The sequence below is a fragment of the Passer domesticus genome, chromosome 1 (assembly GCF_036417665.1).
Source record: "Passer domesticus isolate bPasDom1 chromosome 1, bPasDom1.hap1, whole genome shotgun sequence".
NCBI lineage: Eukaryota > Metazoa > Chordata > Aves > Passeriformes > Passeridae > Passer > Passer domesticus.
In genome coordinates, this window is record NC_087474.1 from 24,145,372 (window position 1) to 24,168,368 (window position 22,997).

At 38.2% G+C, this 22,997-nt stretch overlaps 1 protein-coding gene across 5 annotated transcripts in view; it reads right to left on the reverse strand.

The window, feature by feature from the left end:
- The window catches only part of SLC25A13 (solute carrier family 25 member 13), a 98,140-nt gene that overhangs the window by 73,823 nt on the left and 1,320 nt on the right, over positions 1–22,997 (reverse strand). The window contains exons 2-4 of one of the 5 annotated variants that reach the window (XM_064410627.1): positions 22,000–22,014; positions 18,261–18,275; positions 1,139–1,192 (exon numbers count right to left, since the gene is read on the reverse strand). In XM_064410627.1, coding sequence (XP_064266697.1) covers positions 1,139–1,192; positions 18,261–18,275; positions 22,000–22,014 — 84 coding nt within the window. Of the gene's footprint in view, positions 1–1,138; positions 1,193–18,260; positions 18,276–19,566; positions 19,693–21,999; positions 22,015–22,997 lie in introns of those variants that run through there. The other 4 variants (XM_064410625.1, XM_064410635.1, XM_064410626.1 and 1 more) reach the window with 4 other exon arrangements.

Below are 22,997 nucleotides of genomic sequence, written 5' to 3' on the forward strand. Positions count from 1 at the left end.
AATGGGTCAAAGAAAGCCAGTTTCACAAAACCACACAGTAGTTTGGGTTGGAAAGGAATTTTTAAAGATCATCTAATTCCAACCTCCCTGCCATAGGCACATCCATGTCCCATTAGACCAGGTTACTCAAAGCCCCATCCAATCTGGCCTTGAACACTTCCAAGGATGGGGCATTCAGAAATTCTCTGGGCAAGCTCTGGGGATTTACCAATCTCACAGCAGGAATTTCTTCCTTACTTCCTTAACCTAAACCTACCCTCTTTCAAAGTCATTCCCCCTTGTCCTATCACTTCTTGTAGAATGTTCCTATACTTGTGAAATGTCCCTCTCCAGATTATTTGTAGGCTCCCTTGAGGTACTAAAAGGCTGCAGTAAAATCCCCCTGGAGCCATCTCTTCTCCAGGCTGAACAATCCCAATTCTCAGTCTGTCTTCATAGCAAAGGTGCTCCAGCACTATGATCATCTTTGTGACCCTCCTCTGGACTAGCTTCAACAGGTTCACACCCTTTTTATGTTGAGAGTCCCAAAGCTGGATGCAGCACGGCAGGTGGGGTGTCACAGAGCAGGGCTGGACAATCACCTCCCAGTTTTCAGCAAAACACTAAATCACATTTCTGTCAAATATATAAGCAAGTACGTGAGTCTTCACTTGCAGGCTTTCCACATCAGGCCAACAAAGAAGGAATTTCAGTTAAATAATAAATATGGCCAGCACTTCACAGGGTGATCTTCCCAACACTTCTACAAATAACAGAAGCAGAGATAACCCTAAGGAAGAAAGAATGGCAAGGATGGAAGAAGAAAGTTTACCAAATCATCTAACAGTAAGGTGTCTACATGAACATTTTACCACATGTAAGAACAATAGTGAAACTCCTACCACATTCTCTGAACAATGTAGGTTTTTTCTAAGATAGCAATACTTCTTCTGAGTCAATACAATAATCACTCAGGAATATATCTGACTTCTTGGTGAGCATTGTTCAATTCTGATAATGGTATTTAAGTCTAACATGGTAATAATACAGTGAATGATTAATGGTTGGAAAAAACTATCAAGAGTTGTATGCTGCAATAATGGAGCAAAAGATATGAAAAATTTAAGCAGAGAGAGTAAAATATTTACTTTACACATACCTTCAAAAATATTGCTTTCAACTCAGCTGGATCAGCTCTTTTGGTTAGAGCCACCTACAAGTAAATACAATTATATTAATATGCATAGCTTACACAAAAGGTGTCAAAGTGTCATTTAAAAACAAGAACATAAACAACAGAATGAGTGATGAAAATATACATTTGCCTTAGATAAATTAGGTGCTGCTTTAGTAGGCCATGCTCATTTTATCAATTTCACACTTACATAAGGTTATTCAATATTGCTGTTCCGCTTTTGTTATGCAACCCTGCAACTCTTAAACAAGCACACATTAATAAGTCATAAAAACATTCAAGAACCAAATCTCTATAGCACACTTCTCTGCTGGGATTCAGCATTATACTATCTTCACCCCACATTTTTACACTTCCGGTGCCTTTCACCTAAAGATTTCAGAGTACCATACACAGCCCATACGTGATAAACGGCAAGAATGAAGTACTCAGACTCACAAACTTGTTCAAGAAAGCAGCTCCATGAAAACTGAATTTCAATGTAACTATTTGGTTCACTACATCACTATAAACTTACAGTGTAGATCTTTTTAATGAGATTAATTCAGAAAGCAGTATCTAGAGCATCTAGATATTTCTGCAGATCACATTAGCAAGTTTAAACTAAAATCTAAGTTACATTGATCACCACAAGCCCAAATTAGATTTTTTTTTCACAACACTAAATCAAAAAATAGTCAACCCACTATGGAGTAAGTCCATCAGTATTATCCTGGTTGATATACCATACAATCCTTTTGCTGCTTTTGGCAGTAAGTGGATGTGTCCCCTCAGTCTGTGCCTACTATAGTTTCCCTTTCCACCTTCAGGATACCTTGATAAAATCTTGCTTGCTAATATAATAACCTTCATCTGACAAGTCAATTCAGAACATCAATCTATTCCAAATTTAAAAAACAAATACTTTGCAAGCAAACATGGATTTTCAAAAAAAAATTTAACAGGGAATAAACAGCCAAAGGACAAGACACACAATCTTACCCTCACTTAAGAATTAAACATCAAGAATGTTATCAATAAAACACTACTTTCCTAACTCTTTATAGCAATGGTAGACTGTAAAGGCAAATGTGACCCCAAGTGCATTTCTAGAAGCATACTGGCCTACTGCAGAAAATAGAACCAGTCTGTGTAAGTCTGAACAACAGCATTATATCGTCACATGTGCACTTAATGATGAACCTTCATTTAAAAACTAAAATAGACAACAGAAAACCCCATAAAAACTATACCTAAACCCAGAGTATTTTAAGAAAATGTATGATTAAGGTTTCTTAATTCTAGAAAGTTTTCTTTCTAGAATTAAGAAATTCTAGAAGTTTTTTAAAAGGGAAGAACCACACCTATGCTCAATTGACAATGTCCACAGCTGGAGTCCCAGTCCTACGTCTACACAGAAATTGGTGTGAAAGCATCGCAAAAAATCAAAGTGTAATTGTGAAGCTAAGAATACAAAAATGTGTGTTTTCTAAAATGCAAGCTGTCCTAAATATAATCACTGTGAGCAGAGATTTAATTTAACCCTTGTTTTGTAAAAATCTGATAGTCTAGAGCTATTGGGAACTCTGTGGAAAGAAAAAAAAGCAGTATTTCTATGCTGTTTCAATCCAGAACCTTGCCACTATACAAGCAAAGGAAAGACACTTCAAACACCTTTAGCCAGCAAATAAAAATCAGTATCATATTTTATCTGTCTTTTAAGTTCAAATTTTATACTGTCAGAGAAAGCTAAGTCTAAAGAAACCAAGGGAGGAAGAAAAGGAAACTTACACTACTTTCCTTTAGTTTCACTGGTATTAACAATTCTGAGAAACTTGGAAGATATGCTCACAGGCCAGCTACCATTTTTCAGCCCCCTTTTGATTAGGGGGAATTTGAGTGGTGTTTTTTACTGTCAATACTGAAAGATAGGTTGAAGTTGGTGAGGTCAATGAATGCACAGAAGAACTGCGGACTAGCAGCCCAAGCAGTGGCTGCATACCACAGCTTTTCTCCATTTCCTACAGTCTACTTGCTTATTCTTCCATTCCCCAGCAAACTGGAGAGGAAAGGCATGGTTAACACCCCATTATTTGGTGCATCCATATGACATCTATCAATGTGCTTTCTGAAAGGTGTATCTGATTCCAATTGAGGAAAAGAGCCTCTATTACATGACATGAGAACTTCAGAACTGATGCTAATGCAGCCATACCAGTGGCTAAAATAGGCATTTAATTCAGCTTTTCATCCATACCCAGCCACAGGCAAGGCTGCACACACTGCCATAAAAACCGATCCTGATGACAGGCATTACTAGAAGATTCCCCACTCTAGAAAAGGTCAAAATATTACTTTTCATACTGTTCTGTAAATTGTTATGTCAACAGTTGAAAGGCTAAGTAACCTGATGCCAACAAGACTGCAAGCTGACAGGTAACATGCTTGATGAAAAGTGACCCACAGACGAAAGCTGTTTCTCCATCAGTCAGCTCAGGTGATATTTACTGACTCTCACATAACTGGGTTCAGGTGATGTGTTTTGTTACTGGAAAGACTTCTCCATTTTACTCCCATCTTTTCTCCATAAAGACAAAAGCAGTTATGAGCTGGCAGGCCTAACACCTCTCTAGTGGCATGAGAAGGCATTTGATAAAGGAGATCTGAGTGAAATAATGTTGCTACTGCTCTTTACAAAGAAATACTATGTAACAGATACACTTAAAAATAAAACAGCAACTAAGTAAGGTTCAGGGAAGAAAGCCCTCCAACAAACATTTATTATTAAAAAAAACCCAAGAGACAACAGAGTACATAAACTGAAGTGCAGGACTATAATCAAGTTAGAACACTCTACAGGGAAGATTGGGATAATGTATAGAAAATATCAGCAGGGATTTTCATTCCTAAGGTAGACATCTGAAAGTCTTTAGCAACATACTGCGTGTACATGCGTGTTATAATATATATGAAGAATAAAACAGAACAGGCAATATAAGAACTGCACTTAAAATGTAATAACAATCCCATCAGCATTAACACTCAACAGAGGGTGAACAGAGAAAAGGAAAACTCTGTGAGAGACAGTAACACAGATTGATTTGCACACTGGAGCTCATCATATCTTTAGACTCCCTTGCACCTTCACCTTAATTTCAGCCCATTTTCTTCAGCAGACCTCTTTTCTCCTTATTGACTTATGCTCAATTTACATATGCATTTTCAGTCTCACTTCCATACTCAAAATTAAATGCAGAGTCTTTGCATAAAAATGTAACTGTACAAAATAAGAAAATAGAATCCACTGAGAGTCAAAGAAGATTATATTACATTCCCAGCCAATTCTACTAATAGATTTGTCATACACAAGGTAGAAGAAACAGGTTGTGAAAGATTGCATGGTATCAAAAGACACAAAAAGACTAATAACATAGTGCACTCCATCCAGTAAAGAACAACAATATGGATGGGCAAGAAAGAAAAAGGGCAGTAGGAAAATCATAATTAATGTCAATATAACATTAATCTAATGACAAAAACATAGTATCTGATCGTCTCACCTTTACAGTAAGATCATTTTGGTACCCACAGTCTGAATAGAGTAGAAAGGTGATTATGATCCAGGAATACTTGGGAATTGCTACAATATTCCAGAAAGTTTATTGCAACAACAGCAAGTCCTAATCCAAGATAAAGAGATAATGTTCTTTCTTTCTTTTGGTTTAGTCTGAATACAATGCAGATGTGAAGGAAAAATAGAGGTAAGGTTGCTCCCCCACAACTCAGTATCTTTAAAACCTCCTGACACCGAGCAGGTAAGATGCTGGACAGCTGTCCTTCTCCAAGCAGAGAGCCAGAGCTGTGGCAGAGCTGACAATGGTGAGCTCAGTCTGTTCAGTTTTAGAGAACACCATCTACAGACACATACAGAGAAAAGATGTTTGATGAAAGGCTCAACAAGTGATCACAAACTCTTGCAACTTGTGTTGAAATTAAGATTATTTTTCAGAAGTTCATCCATTCTTAAACACAACTTAAGAATGCAATGTATTTCATACCACTACAAGACCTCAAATTAAAATTGAAACCTTATGTCTTGTAGGGGTATTCTTTTATTTCATCACAAGTTATTGAGTCCACCTGTAAGACTCAAACACATGTGGCCCAGTTTATGTAAGAGGTCAGATTAGATCATCATAATGTTTCCTTCTGGCTAAAAGTATACATATACACTTTAAATGTGCAACTCCAAAGGAGATCAAACTGGGGTTTGACCTTACATTCTTGTTTAAATGAGTGACTGGAATATCGGAAACCAGTCAGAGCACAGTTACAGGCCAAGTCTGAATTCAGACCACAAACCCATTAATACTATTTAAGTATTATGCAAGACAACACTCCAGTTTTTATCTTATTACAACTGACCTGCTCATGTAGATGAGAATCATCTTTCTTCCATATTTAGACTAATACTACCATAAACATATATAATCATTCTCCTAACCTAGCAACTCTCTTTGGTCGCTTTCCGTCATCATACCCATATCCTAAGTTACAAGTGCTCTGTATCAGCATGTGTGCAGGGCACTGTCTCCTGTTTCAGCTGCCTCAATAAGCATTTTCTGTTAGTCCAACATGCATATTGTCACCTCAGCAAAAGAACTGCCCTTCCTTCTACAGTAAAAGAACTTTACTGTGATCTACAGTGGAATGTGAACTACACAGAGCTTGACATTTCAAGATTTCAAGCAAGATGTGGACCAGCTCACCAAGCAGAGAATCAGACAATTGCAAGGAGAGCTGGCACTGAATGCAGATCAAAAACCTTCTCAAGAGACCTCCTTAACAGTAAACTGAGTATTTCTCCTAGGAAAATACAGTTCAGATAGCATTTGGCATATCTGCCCAAACCCTTAGGGTAAGAAGAACAGCAAGAGAAGTTCTGCCTAGCAGGTAGGTACATCCAGCCTGATCAGTCTGAGCACAATCAGCCTTGAGACAAAAACCTTTCTTTTCTAAAAGCAGTTCTCATCCTCACAGTCAAACATTTCAACTACACTTTGCAAAAGTCTAACCCTACACTAAGCAGCAGTTACTGCATTCCTTTGTCTAATAACACCTAGCAAAGCTGAGATAAATGAATGCTATTGACAATAATCAACAATCTTCTCTAGGATCTTTTCATATCCTACAGACTAGTTGAGCATGAAGAGATGCAGAATAAGCACTATTGAAACTAGACAGTTGTGCTGAGTCTACCCCACACACTGGTGAAGCAAAACTAATTTGTCAGCTAACAAAGACAGCATATCTCAAGCAAAACTATTCATATCCATCTTCACTTCATCATAATTATAAATCTCTGGGCAATTCCCAGTGTTCTACACCATGGGAGGTGGAAGCCTCACTTCCTCCACGTGCATCAAAGCTAACAAACCTACTTTATTTGTGCAATTACCTTCCAGCTTTGATCCTACTTTCAAAGTCCCAGAGCAAATGCAGATGACTTGTTCATAAGATGGTTCTCACACAAGGAGACTCCCAATGAACCACAGAATTTTTGCACACAAACTCACCAGGGATCAACACACAGTTACCAATTATATACACACAGGAAAATCCTTGTCCAGTTTGTTCAAATCTACTTCCAAGTAGGTACAGAAACCAAGGTGGGAGTAATGCATATCTTAAGAAAAACTGCTACAAGAATTTCCAAGATTAGCTAATTGATGCTATGTGAAAATACCTTTTGAGTGTGTACTTGTACAGTTTTTGTTCTTAAAGACCTGGAAAACAGCAGGACAGTAAATCTATCCCAATACAAAGGTAAAAACAGCTAGGCATTGCCATTGCTTAGCGAAATAATTTAACTAAAGGAAAAAGCACCATACTGTGCCCAACACAAACCACTTCAAACTTTAAGCACTTATCAGAAAATGGAGTTAGGAACAAACTGGACTATTCATAGCCAGCCTCCAGACTAGGACAAGGATACAACAGCTATCATTCCTGGAACAAATTTGATGCACTACACAACAGTAAGAAACTGAACCTGAAAACCTAAACTTTGTTAAAAACAGAAACTTCTTTGTTACTATCAGAAAAAGCCCAGTTCTCCAATCACTCTATCTATCCATCATAAAGTGCTACCACACTGTGACTGTAACTTCTCCCTCAAAGTAATATTCCCTATTGTCTCATAGCTCTTCTACAACACATTTTTATTCAGGGCAGTGATCCAACTATACATAAGTGAGTGATGTTGCAATGGCCATTATGCAGTATTAACATGTTCCCATGTATCTCAGCAAACCAGAGATCACCACTCACTTGAAGAATGTAATATTTCTACATAGGATATATTAGGGGTCCTTCAATAAAAAGTTTATTTTCAAAGGAGCTGCTGAGAATGGTCAAGTGACATTTTTTATCCAGTCATGAGTATGTTTCAAAAATACCCACTCCCGCTCATCCTAGATGGATGAGATTATATATTATAGATGTTAATGCTGCTACTTTACTTCCTTACACCTTTCAGAAAGAGAGTCATATCTAAGAATTATGAACCTGATGAAACATATTTGGTGGCTACCTCAGCCCAGATTAGACTTTCCCTTTTGATTCTCCCAGGGCATGTTTTGTTACAACAATAATGGTAATGTACAACCAGTGCACTGACTGTAAGCTCAAGACAACAAGTGCTTCATGTTCATCTTTCAAATGCAATCATCCCAGTTCCAGCAATTTGGCTTCTAGAGGGTTACATCTAGAAGAAAAACATTCATCTCACCCAGAGCAGCAAAGAATAGGAAAATTCTCCAGTGTAACCACTGCAGGATTGAAAGCAGTTTCTGAAGAAAGCAGACAATGAAGATACTGAAGGACACTGTTATCATTAAAAAAATTGGAAGAGAGAACTGGCAGACTATTAGGGCAGCATGAATCTTACCTGGCATTCAATGTTATTAACATAAAATACATATTTTAAGCAGGATGAAGCAATGGGTAGGTAACAAGACAAAAGGCCATTTGACACCATGGTTCTCAGGAGGTGGCACCCTCAGGAAGCATCATCTCACAGCTGTACAGGGAAACAGTGAGCTCTGAGAGATCCATCTCTGAATGCAAGACAAGTTAGTTAGCCCCTCCAATGTACCCACACTCATGGTGCTCAAAGTTCCCAACAATTCACAGCTTAATGGAGACAATCACTCCTGGTTTCACCTGGCTTCGAGCTTCAGACCCCAACTACCACCCAAACACTCACTTTCCCCTGTCATAGCACAAAGCAGCTGTAACAGCCTAAAGTGGTTCTTCCACCAAGAAAAGTCACAATCCAAAGATTACTGACCAATAATTGCACAACAGGAATTATGTGGGAATAACTGACAGGTAAATGTGTTTTGTTTCAGTGTTGTGTTTTGTTTTTCGAAGACCGAAGTTCACTTTTCAAGATCCTGTTTATAATCAATTTCATCTATTCAGCTCTATTCAAAGTGCTACACTTCAGCAGCTCAGAGAACTGCAAAGGGTGTGGGAGTGGGCATAAATCCTTATGCATGTATGGATCCAATCCACAAACTTAAAAAGAACAAATGACACCTGCACAATGGAAACAACATCACACACATCAAGCAAAGTTATTAAAAGGCTATAAATGGTGAGACTCAAAGAAAAGCTAAAGTCCTGTGGTCAGGAACCCCTCCCCATAGCTAACAAAAACAGGAGCATTCCAGAACACACTTGGGAAAAAGGTAGCACTTTCCTACTTGAAACACAAAAAGAATGTTATTTATTTTTCTTTTTTATATCCCTACAGCACTCAACACAGTGGCATACTGGGCCATGGGAAGCATAGCCATGGTCTGTGAAAGCTACGTCACAGTAACTATCCACCTTTCCCACACAAACATGTCAATTAGCCTCTGACTATGGAAAACCTGGACTTTCACATTAACAAAGTATCTCTCTCCCTTAAAGATTTTTACCTGTCATCTCTAAAATATATATGCCAAAATATGTGTTTGCAAACACACTCTCTTTTGCCTGTAAACAAGGGTAGCACTGTTTGTTCAACTAGCACCATATGGGTTTTCGTTTAAACTTATTACATAATCTCCCTGAAGACAGGGAGTACAAAGTAAAGGCAGTTTAACATTTTATTTCACAATTCTTACCTTCAATATTAACAACAAACAACTGCTTGATGTTTAAATATTAGCAGATTACACAGCTGCCACAGGACACTGTGGTTGTGTGACCTTCATTCTTGCTAAAGATCTGAACTGAAAAGTGAAGCTACCAAAGAGGGTACTTGCAAATAATTTACAGTTTCAAGTGGGAATATAAAATAAACCAGTGAAGACCTATATTTTTTATGCAATGCTGTCACTGTAACCCTACGGGTTTATCTGCCACTGACTTGCCACACCTCAGTCAAAACTGTTAAAGAGTTCACAATAACTCTCCAAAATTCACCTGAGTTGTAAGATACCTGACAACAATAATTAAAATCTCCTCATTTCCTTAAGAAACTGTGGAAACATTTTCAGCATTTTAATTACAAATTATTCTGATTTTAGCTTGAATGATTTTGGCTTCTCATCTGTGAGTCTATTTTATCACAGGTATTTGCATAAAGAAATAACTGTTTCATTAAAACATTAAATTTACTTCTGCTGCATTGCCCTCCGAATGTTTTTGTGAGATCACTTGGTTGCAGTGGAAATAATGATGATGATGATGTCAAACTGAACATTTTGATTTAAAGATGGGAATTTAAAGATAAAATCCTTAAAATTACTTTCAGGAAAGCATTTTTAGCAGAGGGGAAATCAATACTGAACATTTTTTTTTTTTCCAAGAAATGGAATTCCATTTGATTTGAGGGCATTGCAGTCAAACTAAACTCTAAAAATACCAGATTAACAAACACAGAGCAGTGTCTAAGACACTAGAGAAGACTTAGCACTTTTCTTTTAATGCCTCAGGTAACCAGAAGCTTTTCCATTTCTTTCCTTGGACACTTGGTCTGATGTCAGCACCCTGACATCCCCACATGAATTCAGAACAGCATGTCTGCCATCCCACAGTATCCTACTTTTTAGCCCAAACTGTCAAAACTGTAGCAGAATTCCAAAAAAACCTCTTTCTGATCACTTGATCCTGCACTTCGAAAAACAAAAAAAATAATGCTTTACCTAAAAAAAAAAAAGCTGGGTGATCAATCAGTGATTACACCTCACAGCTTTCACAACCTACACTACCCCAGAAAATCTGCAGTGAACAGAAAAGCCAGGAGATCTCACACTAGTTTTCATTATATATACCTTTCTTTGATCAAATTGTGGGTCATATACAACACAAAACCCCAGGTTTCCAAAGCTACAAAACAATTGTAGGCACATATTCTGTATAAAACTTCATAAAAACACTAGAGGAAAATAAGTGTATTTGGCAGTCTTTCTGTGCATATTTTCCTAAGATATTTCCATAATTTTCAAGAGTTCAGTTCTCTCTTGACTTCCTTTGCTCGTCACACATCCACAGGAAAAGGGAGAAAAGCTGATTTATTATGAGCTTGTTAAAGGCACACAGAATAAGGAACTATTAAGTGCTATTTCAACTATAAAGAATTTGAATTCTTGCACACTTGAGAATTAAGTATTCTGGTCTTGGCTAGTCTCATACCTGAGATACTGAACCTACAGGTTACATGTAATGGAAAACCAAAAGCAAATTGGAAGAGTTTTACAGTCATTAAGAGTTTTACACCACTCTTTTACTTATGGAGACAAAAGAGGCTCAAAACTCCTGTAGTATAATCTTCACAATGCAGAAAAGACTGAACCTGCTGCTTCACAACAGTTAGTCTTGACAGAAAAGATTCAGACCAAGTGACTGATCTAGATCTGTGAACAGAGTAAAAGCAGTTGTATAAAGTTTGTTGTTGCCATGTTTTTCTTCCTTTTGAACAGCATCAACATGGGACTAATTCATGATCTTTAGAAAGTAGTTTCCAGTTAGACTGACACACAATGGCAAGCAGTCTTAGACAGGTGAAGTGACAGGAAGGAGGAAGGCTGACTTGATGTCAGTGACAAAAACTATTTTAATGGAAATGTGAAATTATTCAAAAATTTCTTCTCCCAAACACGTGAAGATTTCTCTAGTCAGATTCAGACTGCACAATGGGCTGAGAGAGGAATCAGGCAGATGCAGTATTTTTACATACCGTGTTTTTCTAATGGCTTTTCATACTCAGCGCCTCACTTAAAGGTTTCTTCTGTCAAAGATCTGTTAAATCAGCGATGTTTCATCAAATAGTAGTTGTCAAACATGATAAAGAACTACAATAATAAAATACGTGACCAAGAGGTTTTAGCAGCCAAGGATTCAGGGAAGACTGGAAATAGGTTGCATTTCCAAGGCAGAGAAAAATGACAATAGTAATGAAGTCTGCTGTTTGTATTCAGTAATACTAATTTTCAGACCTCTTCTATCCTAAAATAAGACCTACACATCAGGTCATACAATGGACAGATATGACAGGAAAGTCAAATAACAAAGGACAGATGATAATACATGACTGCTATTACAGGACATATCTTGCAATTAAGTCTTTTAAGTAGGGAGACTCCTGCCCTGCTACTAATATGAGGCAACATCCCAGTCTCTATCCCACACTAAGAGCCCACACCAGACTCCAGACTTGCCTAAGCAGATGTAGAGAGCACCTGGTGTAAAAGAACTGCAAAAAAAAAAACCAAAAACAAAAACAAAGCCACTCCATAAACATGCACTACTAAGAGGCATTAAGACAGGAGGTTCTATTTCTCAGTATAGGAAACCACATGTCTACACATTTGAACACAGACCTCCAAGCCAGAGTTGCATGTACAGACGTAGAATATTTGTGTCATGATCCTCCTGACGGCCTTTCACGTTTTGGAGATGTTACCTGCATTTTGATTAACACCCATCAACCTTTGATGAAAGATTTAGTCAGATGCCGCTCAAGCTACTCCAACACTGAATAATTTGCTCTAATTTATTTCTTTAAAACTACTCTAATTTACTGCTTTACTTTGATGAAGTGGGCACTTTTGATAACTTCCCAGAATTAAATATCCATTGGCTGAAGCAAAAGCCCAAAACCCCCCACAAAATGATGATTCTACTGGCTGAGAGAGTTCAGGGAAGTTGGGATAAGAAACAGCAACTAAAATATAAAGACAATTAGAATTTCTTCCTCCTACTAGCTGGATGATTGGCATTTAGTTTAAGATCATCCTTGTGAAAGCCTCCTCCCGGTTGACTGAGTGCATTTTTAAGTAGTGGGTAAACATCATCAGGAAAGAAAAATATGTGCCCTTCCATATTCTGAAATCTACAGGCATTTTTCCCTGTACACAATGTCAGAATGAAAAACAAAGCACAGTGAGTGCTAGTTAATTTTTTCCCTTCATCTCTTTGCAAAGCCAGCTCTAAAAAAAGACTCCAACCTGCCACAGAACCTTCTTTGAACCTTCCATTTCCTATTAAGTTTAAATTTATCTCCTCAGCTAGAAGTAAAGCTTGGCTCCAGGAAAGAACATTTTTAAATCCTCAGTGAATAAAGATCAGGTAGTATTCACCTACAGAAACCAAAAAGTGTGAAAAGATAAACACAAAACAGTGCATGGAGCTGGAAAAGTCTCTGGTCAATGGCATTTTACATAACAATCTGATTCCAGTAAATCAAATTCCAATTACAAAGGAAGCGCCAACAAAATCACTGTCACAAACAGAAAAATAATAAACTCTATTGGGGAAACAGCAAGTGAAATTCAACTATATTACATCTCTGTTCTCATCTTTTCCTAAAGTTTTCAGTTGAAGACATTTGTTCAGCTGCATAGGAAATACTCAGACTTTGATTCCCCCACACATCCCTCCCTGTGCAGTTCCACAACTGCTCAGGAATTATTTATTTTAGACTTGCTCAACAGCTGTTTAACTCAAAAGCCATGGTTTTGATACTTCAGAATACTATTTACACAAAAACATCTGAATCACAGAATATGGTGAGTTGGAAGGGACCCACAAGGATCATCAAGTCCAATCCTGCACAGGACTGGTCCCTGCATAGGGCCATCCCCATTGACTGAACAATGCCCTCCCCATCATGAGCCTGAGAGCATTGTCCAAACACTTCTTGAACTCTTGTCAGACCTGGTGCTGTGACACTTCCCTCGGGAGCTGTTCCAGTGCCCAACCACCCTCTGGGTGAAGAACCTTTTCCTAATATTCAACTTAAACCTTCCCTGACACAACTTCAGGTTCTTCCCTTGGGTTCTGTCACTGGTCACAAGAGCAAAGAGACCAGTATCTGCCCCTCCTCTTCCCCTCACAAGGAAGTTCTAAGACTGTGATGAGGTCTCCCCTCAGTCTCCTCTTCTGTAGGAGGAGAGAACACAAACTCTGCTTCTACTTATTTATAAGGTTGGCTAATAACTATGGTCATCTAGCTACACAACATCTCCTGTATTCTAGCTTTGAAATTAAGTTTACTCTTTCAATCCTTCAATTACTCTAATCATCAAGGCCATAACAATCATAGTTGTAAAAACCACATGTATTACTCTTCTGATAGGTCTCCATAATTGCAAAAATAACCTTTTAAAGCCCTGAAATGTTTAAACTGATGGATTTTTTTTAAAAAAGAAACTAGACATTAAGAGTTACAGTGTACATTATCTTCACATGGGATTGATTCACAGTGGGACCTGAAGACTGGAAAATAATTTAAAGACTGCACCCTTTAAGTGTAATGCTAATACCCTTCAAGTAAAATTATTCTTTGAAATTTCTGTTTTGAAAAGTAGAAACAATCAAGTTCCAGCTATATTATTTGTGGCTAATCTCAATATAATCTAACAATAGTTCTACAGATAGGACTAGGACTATTATTGCCAGCTCACCAGAACTTGGACCTTAGCAGGTGAATTTAATTCTGTATTCCGGCAGCTTCTATCAGATAATATATGCTGGTCAAAAAGCATTTAATGAGCTTTAAAAATGCTCAATTTCTAAAGGATTTTTCTTCAAATTACAACATGACATTAACTATTTGCCTCCCTGATCAGTCTATTTTGCTTCCAGACAATCCTGTCCTAGATATCCAAAAGAGGTGCTGAAGTACACTCATTATTAGCTTTCTGCAAAGCACTGCACTTGACAAAAGGTAAGCTTACAGGTCTGAATAAATATTCGACTATGTTTCTCTCCATACTACATCAAATTTAATTAACCAGTTGTATGCAATAAGATGCAGTGTTAACATCTTTTTCCATCATTTGCACCTGGCTTTCACTAAAGAGAACCAGTAATAATGCAAACAGCACTATTAGGGCTGGGAAGGGTTCACCTGTCCTAAGGACAGTTTGTGGAGTGAGAATTAACAGTCTCAAGAGAGGTTACCTGTTCTATTCATTGCAATCACAGTCACCTTAAATATTAACAGTGTGAATGTCGAAAATGTGAAAAGATTACAGAGATGTACAGAGTAAAGAAAATTTGTCACTTAAGAATGGAAACACTAAAACAATCATCAGTTGGGGTAGTACTATTTACAATAAACCTAGATTGCTTAAGTTTTCCAAATATGATATCTGGGTTATTAAAAAAAACCCCAAATCAAACAAAAAAAAACAAACAAAAAAACATAACAGAAAAAAAAACTTACACAAATACAAATCCCAGAAAAGGTCTAAGGTGTCTGTTCTCAGAGTACCCTGCTTCTAGGTCTGGTCCAGAGCCTTTGAGATCAGGTCTTCTACCAAAGGGATGAACTAATATTATTGATGCTAACGTGGACTGGGCTAGCAGGGAGCAAGACCAAGGGCGTGTGAAGGTCGTAAGTTGTAAAGGCAACAGTAACCTAAACCACAAATGCATGAAACCTCTCTGTAGCCTTGTTTTTCATTTTGACCTTTACACATTTTAATATGGATAATTCATAAAATGACAGAATGCTTAACAATTCACATCTGTATCAATCATTCAAAAACTACCAATCAAAGGAAAATAAAACACAGATTATTGCACGGCTCTCAACGTTCCCTCATCTTCAGCATCCGTCATCAAAGTCATCCTCCTTTAATTTCCCACATTTCTGAAGAGTTAGGATTTAATTTCTCAGAGTTAGAATTTCACCAGCTGCCTGACTCCTACAGACTAAGGCTGCAGTCATCTTCTGAGTGTAGAGTTGAGCTAAGACTGATCGGCACTTTTAGAAAAATACGTAGGGACCAGCTAGGCTGGTCAATCAAGGCAGAACCCACCACAAACTTGCCTAAAGCAAGTGGCAGTTACTTCTTCTACAGCAAAGTCAGGTCACTTTTGAATACATAAATAAGCCAATCAGAGACATATCATTAAAAAAAAGTAACACAACAGTAGAAACCATTTGCAAGGAAAGGCTGATTTTTAACTTCTGCTTACTCAGAAAAATCCTTTAAAAAATATTCCTATCAGTCCAGGTATTAGCCTATACCAAGAAAATGGGACAAAACACTTTAAAAGAGTATAACCATTTAAAAGAAAAATTATGACAAAGCTTTCTTGGCGTTTCAGTTCCATTTTTTACCTTCCATCTTTCAATTTAAATTTTTGCCCACTGGCACATAAGTAACTAGTGGGTAATTAGTTGACCAATTAGTTCTATGACAATCTCACAATTCTGCCTATGCAATATTACAGTTACATCCGCATGGTTACATTCTTGCACCACACCTCCTACCTTCAGGGAAAAATCCCTACAACCTCTATGGCTATCCCAGCATGAACCATAGCTGACAAACCACTTACCAAAAGTAAAAAACCCTGCCTTCTTATTTCTTTGCCAAGCAGTGGAAAATATGAAAGTATCTATAAATGCACAGCAGTAAATATTCCTATAGTGGTCACACTAAACAACCCTTCACAGGTTTCCAGCTTAAGGTATTTCTGTGCTCAGTGCCATCCACATAACTCTTTAAACTGCTTTGCTGTGAACTGTACTAGGGAACTGATCTGATCTGATGCAAACAAAACCAATTTATATACACTAAAAAAAGAAAAAAAAAAATTGTGGCATTTTTTCCCCAGTCAGTTCAATTCACCCCAGCACTACCCTAGAATGGCCACTGAATCATTACTTAGTGAAATCACAACTTCACAGCTAGTGCCAGCTTTTAAAAATTGCAGTGACCTGGCAGTTCAGGAAACAAACAGGTACCTCTCCACACCAACCCAACCAAGAGAAGCAAGTTCAGCCCTGGTATCAGAGCAGAGAACAGTCAGCCCAGCACCAGGAAGGCAAAGAACCAGTCCTAAATGCCTGGTCTAGCCTAGCCTTGGCTTTCAAAGAAGAATAAGTAAGATCCTAAAGCTATGGAGTAGTGATGATACTAAGATTTTAGAAGCATTTTTTAAAGATCTGTCTGTGTGGGAACAAGGCTGCCCATCTCAGTGCACTCTCTACAGATAAAACTTGTGTTTGTGTATTTACAAACTCCACTTTGCTCAGCCTCTGAGGCTGTGATCCATTAGCACATTCCACTACCTCTAGTCACAGCATGATGCACAAACCATCCCATTTGTACAAACAGAAAGTCACATGCAATTTAATGTTTTAGGATTCCAGAAGTCTCATCAAGGTGCACATCCAGAACTGTCGCAGCCCTGATTTGAGCATGTACAGACATTTCAGACACACTGACCAGGAGCCCAGCAACCACACATGCAACACGCCTAATGCACATTGGCAGTGAGCACCAGGCTGCAACCCTCTGAAGCTGTGGCAGCTGGAGGCATCATTCATGCAAAATGCAAATCTTGCCCCCTCTCAGCAGGGTACCATAATGGCTAGAAATTGAATCAGGTTCTGGCCCATACATCTTACCCCCAGTCCTTGTGTTGCATTATAACAACACAGTGCAATGGCCCTGCCTGAAACAGAGGTGCAAACCTTGCTGTTTAAAGATCCTCCAGGGACTTCCCTTTTCTTCATCCCTATTCCTTCAAATCCCACTGGCTGCCTTAGATGCTCCCTAGTGAGCACACTGGCTGTTTTGGTACTGATTCCTGACACCTCTGGTAGGTTTCTTAATTCCAAAGTCAAGTGGGTGAAAAAGTTAGGCATGGAGATGTCAGTCTAAAGAACAGCAAAAAAATAATCTCTTTCTAAACTGGTTTCCACATGCCAGAGTGTAAGGCAGATCTTCAAGGAGACTTGAAGAATGACCATATAGGTCAGCACAAAAACACTTCTGGCAGGCTACCTAGGCATGCAAGACATCATAAATATATGAATCCAGCACCTGATGTTTAGGGATCTCACATGTATCCAAAAACAGGAATGTGATTACTCCTGCAACAAGTTGTATTTCTTCTGGTTTTTTCTCTAGATGCACACAGTTTGGTGTACATGCAGTCACTTTGCCACTCTCTCTCTCTCAAATGTTTCTTTTTTTCCTCTTCAGAGGAAAAGAAAAATGCCAACAACCCATTCCTTGTGAGCAATTTCATCCTTTAACACACTGGATTTTGTTCAGGTCAAGTAACATTTTTGGTAAAGAATATAATTGCAATTGCCTGTTTCTAAGATCTTGTAAATAGCATGACATTATTTTAAAAACTGCATTTACAGTGTTCCTTTAAGTGTTTTAACACAGCTTCAGCTGAAATTGCTTTATTCCAAAGCAACTGAATATAGAGTATTTTTATAATGGCCTCTTTGTCTCTCTGCAAATAACTGATATACAGATACTTTCCAGAAAGAGAATGCATCAGAAAACATGCAACCTTACATTTCACTAGCCATAGTTATCTAGCACCATAAAACATCAGTTCCTGAAGATTATGCTGTAGCTAAAGCAAAACAGCGTGATTAGCAGAGTCAAGTAGTGCCTACAGGCCTTATGCAAGTTTACGTTTGGCACCAAACAAACACACAGGCTCAATTCAGTATGGTAAAGCCATTCTACAGCCAAAGCAGAGGCAATTCCATAGATCAAAAGCAAAAATTAAGCTAAAATTTAGCAGCACATTCATTCCATCTTCCAGGAAATACAGTATCACATACCTCCTTGTCATACTCCTTGGACAACATAGACAAATAAAATAGATATTGGCCTAAACAAGCTGGTCAGAAGACACATTTTTATCATTCAGGGCTGTAAGCTTGTCTACATTACAGCTCCAGGAGGAGTGCCTTTAACATGTGGTTTGAGGCACACTTCGAAGAGCTCCTCTAACCTCCTGCGACACAAAGCTGCATAGAAAGAGCAGATTATTTCCCGGTGTGATAAAATCCAGATAACTTTAAATACTTTTCAGTAGGCATCACAAAAGACAAGGTATACACTTAACTGCTGGATCCAGTAGCCCGCTCCTAGGCTATACATGAAGCAAAGTCACCCTGCAATTCCTCTTACAGGGATACCATAATGGAAAGGAACAAGTTCCAAAAACTTGCCAAGACCACTGGCAACTGCAACATGCAATGCCATCAGTACCTAACATATTGAAGACATAAAGCAACCTCTTCCACCTCCTACCTCTTGCCCCCACCTTGCTCTGGTAAGAAAAGGTGGGGTCAGAGAGGATATAGTAGTACAAAGACACAGGTAAACTCAACTGAGACAAAAACCCCACTGTAATAAAGTTTCTTTTCAGGGTAACTCAGCGTCCACTGCGGCTGAGAGCTGTATGGAATTTTTCCACGGCAGAATTGCTCCATGAGGGTCTTTCCTGGGATTACTCTTGCCAGTGCCAGTGGGCCCTGTTGCATGCTGTGAGTCTTGTGAGACTGGGACTCAGCCAGTTCTCCTGAAGGTACACATCATAAACAAAGATTTATGTAGTAAAAGAAACCAAATGAAACCAAACACATAAACTATAACAGGCAGGACAGTGGAGTAAATGACTTGGTTTCTCCTCTGTTTCAGCTGCAGTCATCAGTCATGCTACTTTGTACTTAGAAAAAGTCTGAAGTTATCAGCACTCATACAAATTCAATGTCCCTCTATCAAGCAAATTCTGGTCTCTTAAGAAATCAAGATGCAGTAATAAGTCATAAACAGCATAAATGCATGTTTTTTTCTGAGGGGAAAGTGGAAAGAAGAGTCTTATGATACATATAAGAATTTACATATTTCTGCACAGATCGAAAATATAACTACACATGAGCAAGCACTGCTGGACCTGTACAGACTAGCAACAGGACTTTCCATGTGGATATTACATAGTGCTATCACATCCAAAAAATTACCATGGTGCTATTAAGTGCCATAACACTATTAAATCTATAGTACATAAACTCAGTGGTGCTTCAGGGAAACAGATTGCTCTCTCCTTACTCACCAACCACTTTTCTCTCCACAACTGACCTCACTGAGTGGCTGGAGCCTGTCCACAATGGACTCCTCTCCTTTCATGGACACAGGAGCCCATCAGGATGCCAGAATCCCTCACCTCTTCTTTTCTGAGGGCCCACCAAATCCATGTCCAATGCAATGCAATTCTTCTCTTCCATTTTGCTGGAGGAAGGGAAGAATGGCACGATTGAAGGCAAGAAGAGCGAATTTAATCTGTTCCCAGGCACACTCCATGCTACTGCTAGCATAGGAAAATGAGCACGGAAGAAGGAGCTGAACAAAGAGGCAAAATGGAGCTGTATGATGCACAAAGGGACACACTAGGGGTGCATGGCAGCAAAAAAATCAAAGGGGCATGGTTGTGTCAGCATCTAATAGTTTTGATGTTGTTTGCAATCATGTTTATTTAGAACTGCATTGCCGTTGTGCCTGCATTTGAATCGCTGCTTACCCAAACCTCACTAATTCACATCATCCCGTACAGGCACTGGATTGCTTCTGCAGACAAAAAGGTTTGTAGAGGCAGGGCCAGTGGTATCAATCCCTCACAGAACTCCAGTTAATACAGCTGAGGCGATGCATCTTGCAGGACTGGGGTGTTCAGTGTGAGATGTCTGACTGTAGTAACACCAAGACATATAAGTCCCCCTCTGCCTGGGGACTAGCTATTTTTGGTGTGACCAGGTTTAGGATTTTAAAGGTAGATGTGGCAGTAACCAGAAACAACATTTAACTCCACTGATACAGCTTCCATAATAAATAAACAGTTCCAGAAAAACACAAGAGAAAAGAGAATTTTAAAAAAAAGTTAAATACATGGAAATTGCATAACCAATTTTCTTTACCTTGCATTAGAACTATCCCAAATATTGTCACATAAGTCAGCAACAAATCTCTTGTTACATTATTGATGTGGTTATGACAGTCTTAGAAAGATTCACACATGCACTTAAAATTAAGCATGCAAGCAAGTCCCTTTGGGTACTGATGTAAGGTTCATGCCTTCACTTGAACAGTAATTTTACAATTAGCCTTTTTAGCATGCGATGTCTGGGTTCACTTTGTTCATAAGACAATGATTTTAAAGTAACTTATACATTCTGAGTAGTATGGGCAACCAGTACATGCCCAACAGATAAAAGTTCACACACGACACACAAAAAAACAATTACATTAAAAACAGAGACATTCCACAGTATTTAAAAATCAACTCCTGTATCATTATTACGCAGTTCATACAATTACAGAAGTTTATTCACATGCTATCCACAGCAGAGGGAAACTTTAATGGTGTTCACGTCCTTCCATGCTAAGCCACTGTTCTTATAGTTTACTAGGCTTCAATTTCTCTATCAAAATTATTTGAGTTTGGCATTTTCATTAATGTATTTTTAAACTATTTTGAATGTAATGGTCATGAAATATAAAGTTTAAAAACATTATATATACTAGCTCCCATTACAAATACCAATTTCTGACCTTAAGTTGAACAGACAAAGTAGGATAGTAGCAAAGGCAAAATCAACTACAGAAAGAAGCCTCATTGACACATACCCTAGGACCTCCCACTGAAAATATGTTTATATTTTGCCAAGCAGTAGAACTTTAAAAAGACAGCAAGTCACACTTTGCACATGCATGAGACAACAGCTATGCCCAGAACTCGTAGCAGAATAGGGATCAAGGGTAACTGACATTCACTCAACACAAACATTTAATTTTGCTGTAAAATACACACCAGGTGAACAGCAAGGGGCATTAGCTAGACTACGTAAATTGTCTTTAGAACCATCTGGCTAAAGGGCAGAAAAACAACATTGTGATTGCATCGTTAAACACTCAAAATGAAGAAATAAGCAGGACACACTACGTGAAGCATTAGTGCTTTGTACCTGCATTACCATAAAGGTGTTCCACATAGCCTCTTTTTTTGCACAATGCAGAAAAAGAAGCCAGTACCTAGGATGATAATTTAATTACCAATGGGGTTAAAAATCTACTGGAAAATCTCAACTCTGGTTTTTACTGAAAATTTGTGTCAATATAATTTATAGCGGGGTTTTCCCAAAACAGTTTCAGAAAATGTTTTCAAAGTTTAAGAAAAGACACTGATATGTAACATACATTGTTTAAAAAGCTGTGTAAGTTGCAAATATTGAGCTATATACAATGAAGGAAATTAAATGGGGTTGTAATGCCCATTTCTTGATACCTGAGTGCTTAACTATGCAGCCTTAACAGTATCCCATTTGGGTTTTCCTTTTGAGAGACTGGGTTTGCTTAATATGTCAACATTTGAAATCTTGCAAGCAAAGACCAATTACATTCAATCCCAAAGACTCATATGCCTAAAAGGGTATAATTAAAAAATTAAAGGAAGCGGTCATGCAGGATACTGGCAAGGAAAAGGTACTAAAGAAATTTTAGAAAAAGCATTTAACTCACCAGTCCATTGTTTGGCTGAGGTGAAAAAGGCAAACATTACTGAGATGCATCAGTGAGGAAGTTAGAACACAAATCAAGGCCCGTGCCTGCAAGCACATGTGAATAACTTCAGGCCCAGAAGCTCTTTCTGTGGCAAAGTTATTCATATGTGTGCTTGCAGATCCTAAGCTCAGATGTTACCCTCAAAGTACAAAATGCTACTTACATTTTGCTACTGACCTCAGTATAAATAGAAATTTACCTGTATTTAACTGTTTCAACTGAAGAAGACAAAAACCCCCTTGAAGTCTCACAAGGTAATGTAATTAATCCACTCTAGCTGCTCACAGTTCTAGTTTGTTTGTTTATTTGTTTTTAACCTAAGTCTCTCAGAACGTGTTTAGGCTTACAAACCAGAAGCCTGCCTTGGAAGCTATGTGAGAACTGTACACCCTGGGGAACAGAGCTGTATCTCTGCCTTGCAATACACCAGGAATGCATATGACATGACAATTAAGCCATTATTATTTTTATTGGGTATCTCTCTGCCAAGCCTCATGTAACCTGACATATACAATATTCAATTAAGTGTCTCTCAAAGTGCTGAGTCTTTCCAACATATGCTTGTGTAGATTTTAGGCATCTGAACTGTGTAAGAAATCTAGCTTAAGGAAGAAGGAGACCACATAAATGTGTAGCATGGAGCACACATGTCTACCCAAATACATAAACACTAACTACACATAAAGTTTATGTGACTAGCATAGGTTAAAATGGATTGCAGATTACAAACCACTGCTTGGAGAAGAGAAAATAAGTAAAAGGTTCAAAAAGCCACAGAATAGAAGACTTTTAAATCTTTAAACACCAATAGTTTGGTGAAATGTAACTGACATGTAACTGACCAGTGGGCAATGAAAATTTTTTTAAAAGTCTAGATAGGTCAGCTGAGATTCACAAACAGTGAACACAAGATTTAGGATGACTGTTTTATATACACTAGCAATGAGGAATCAAAT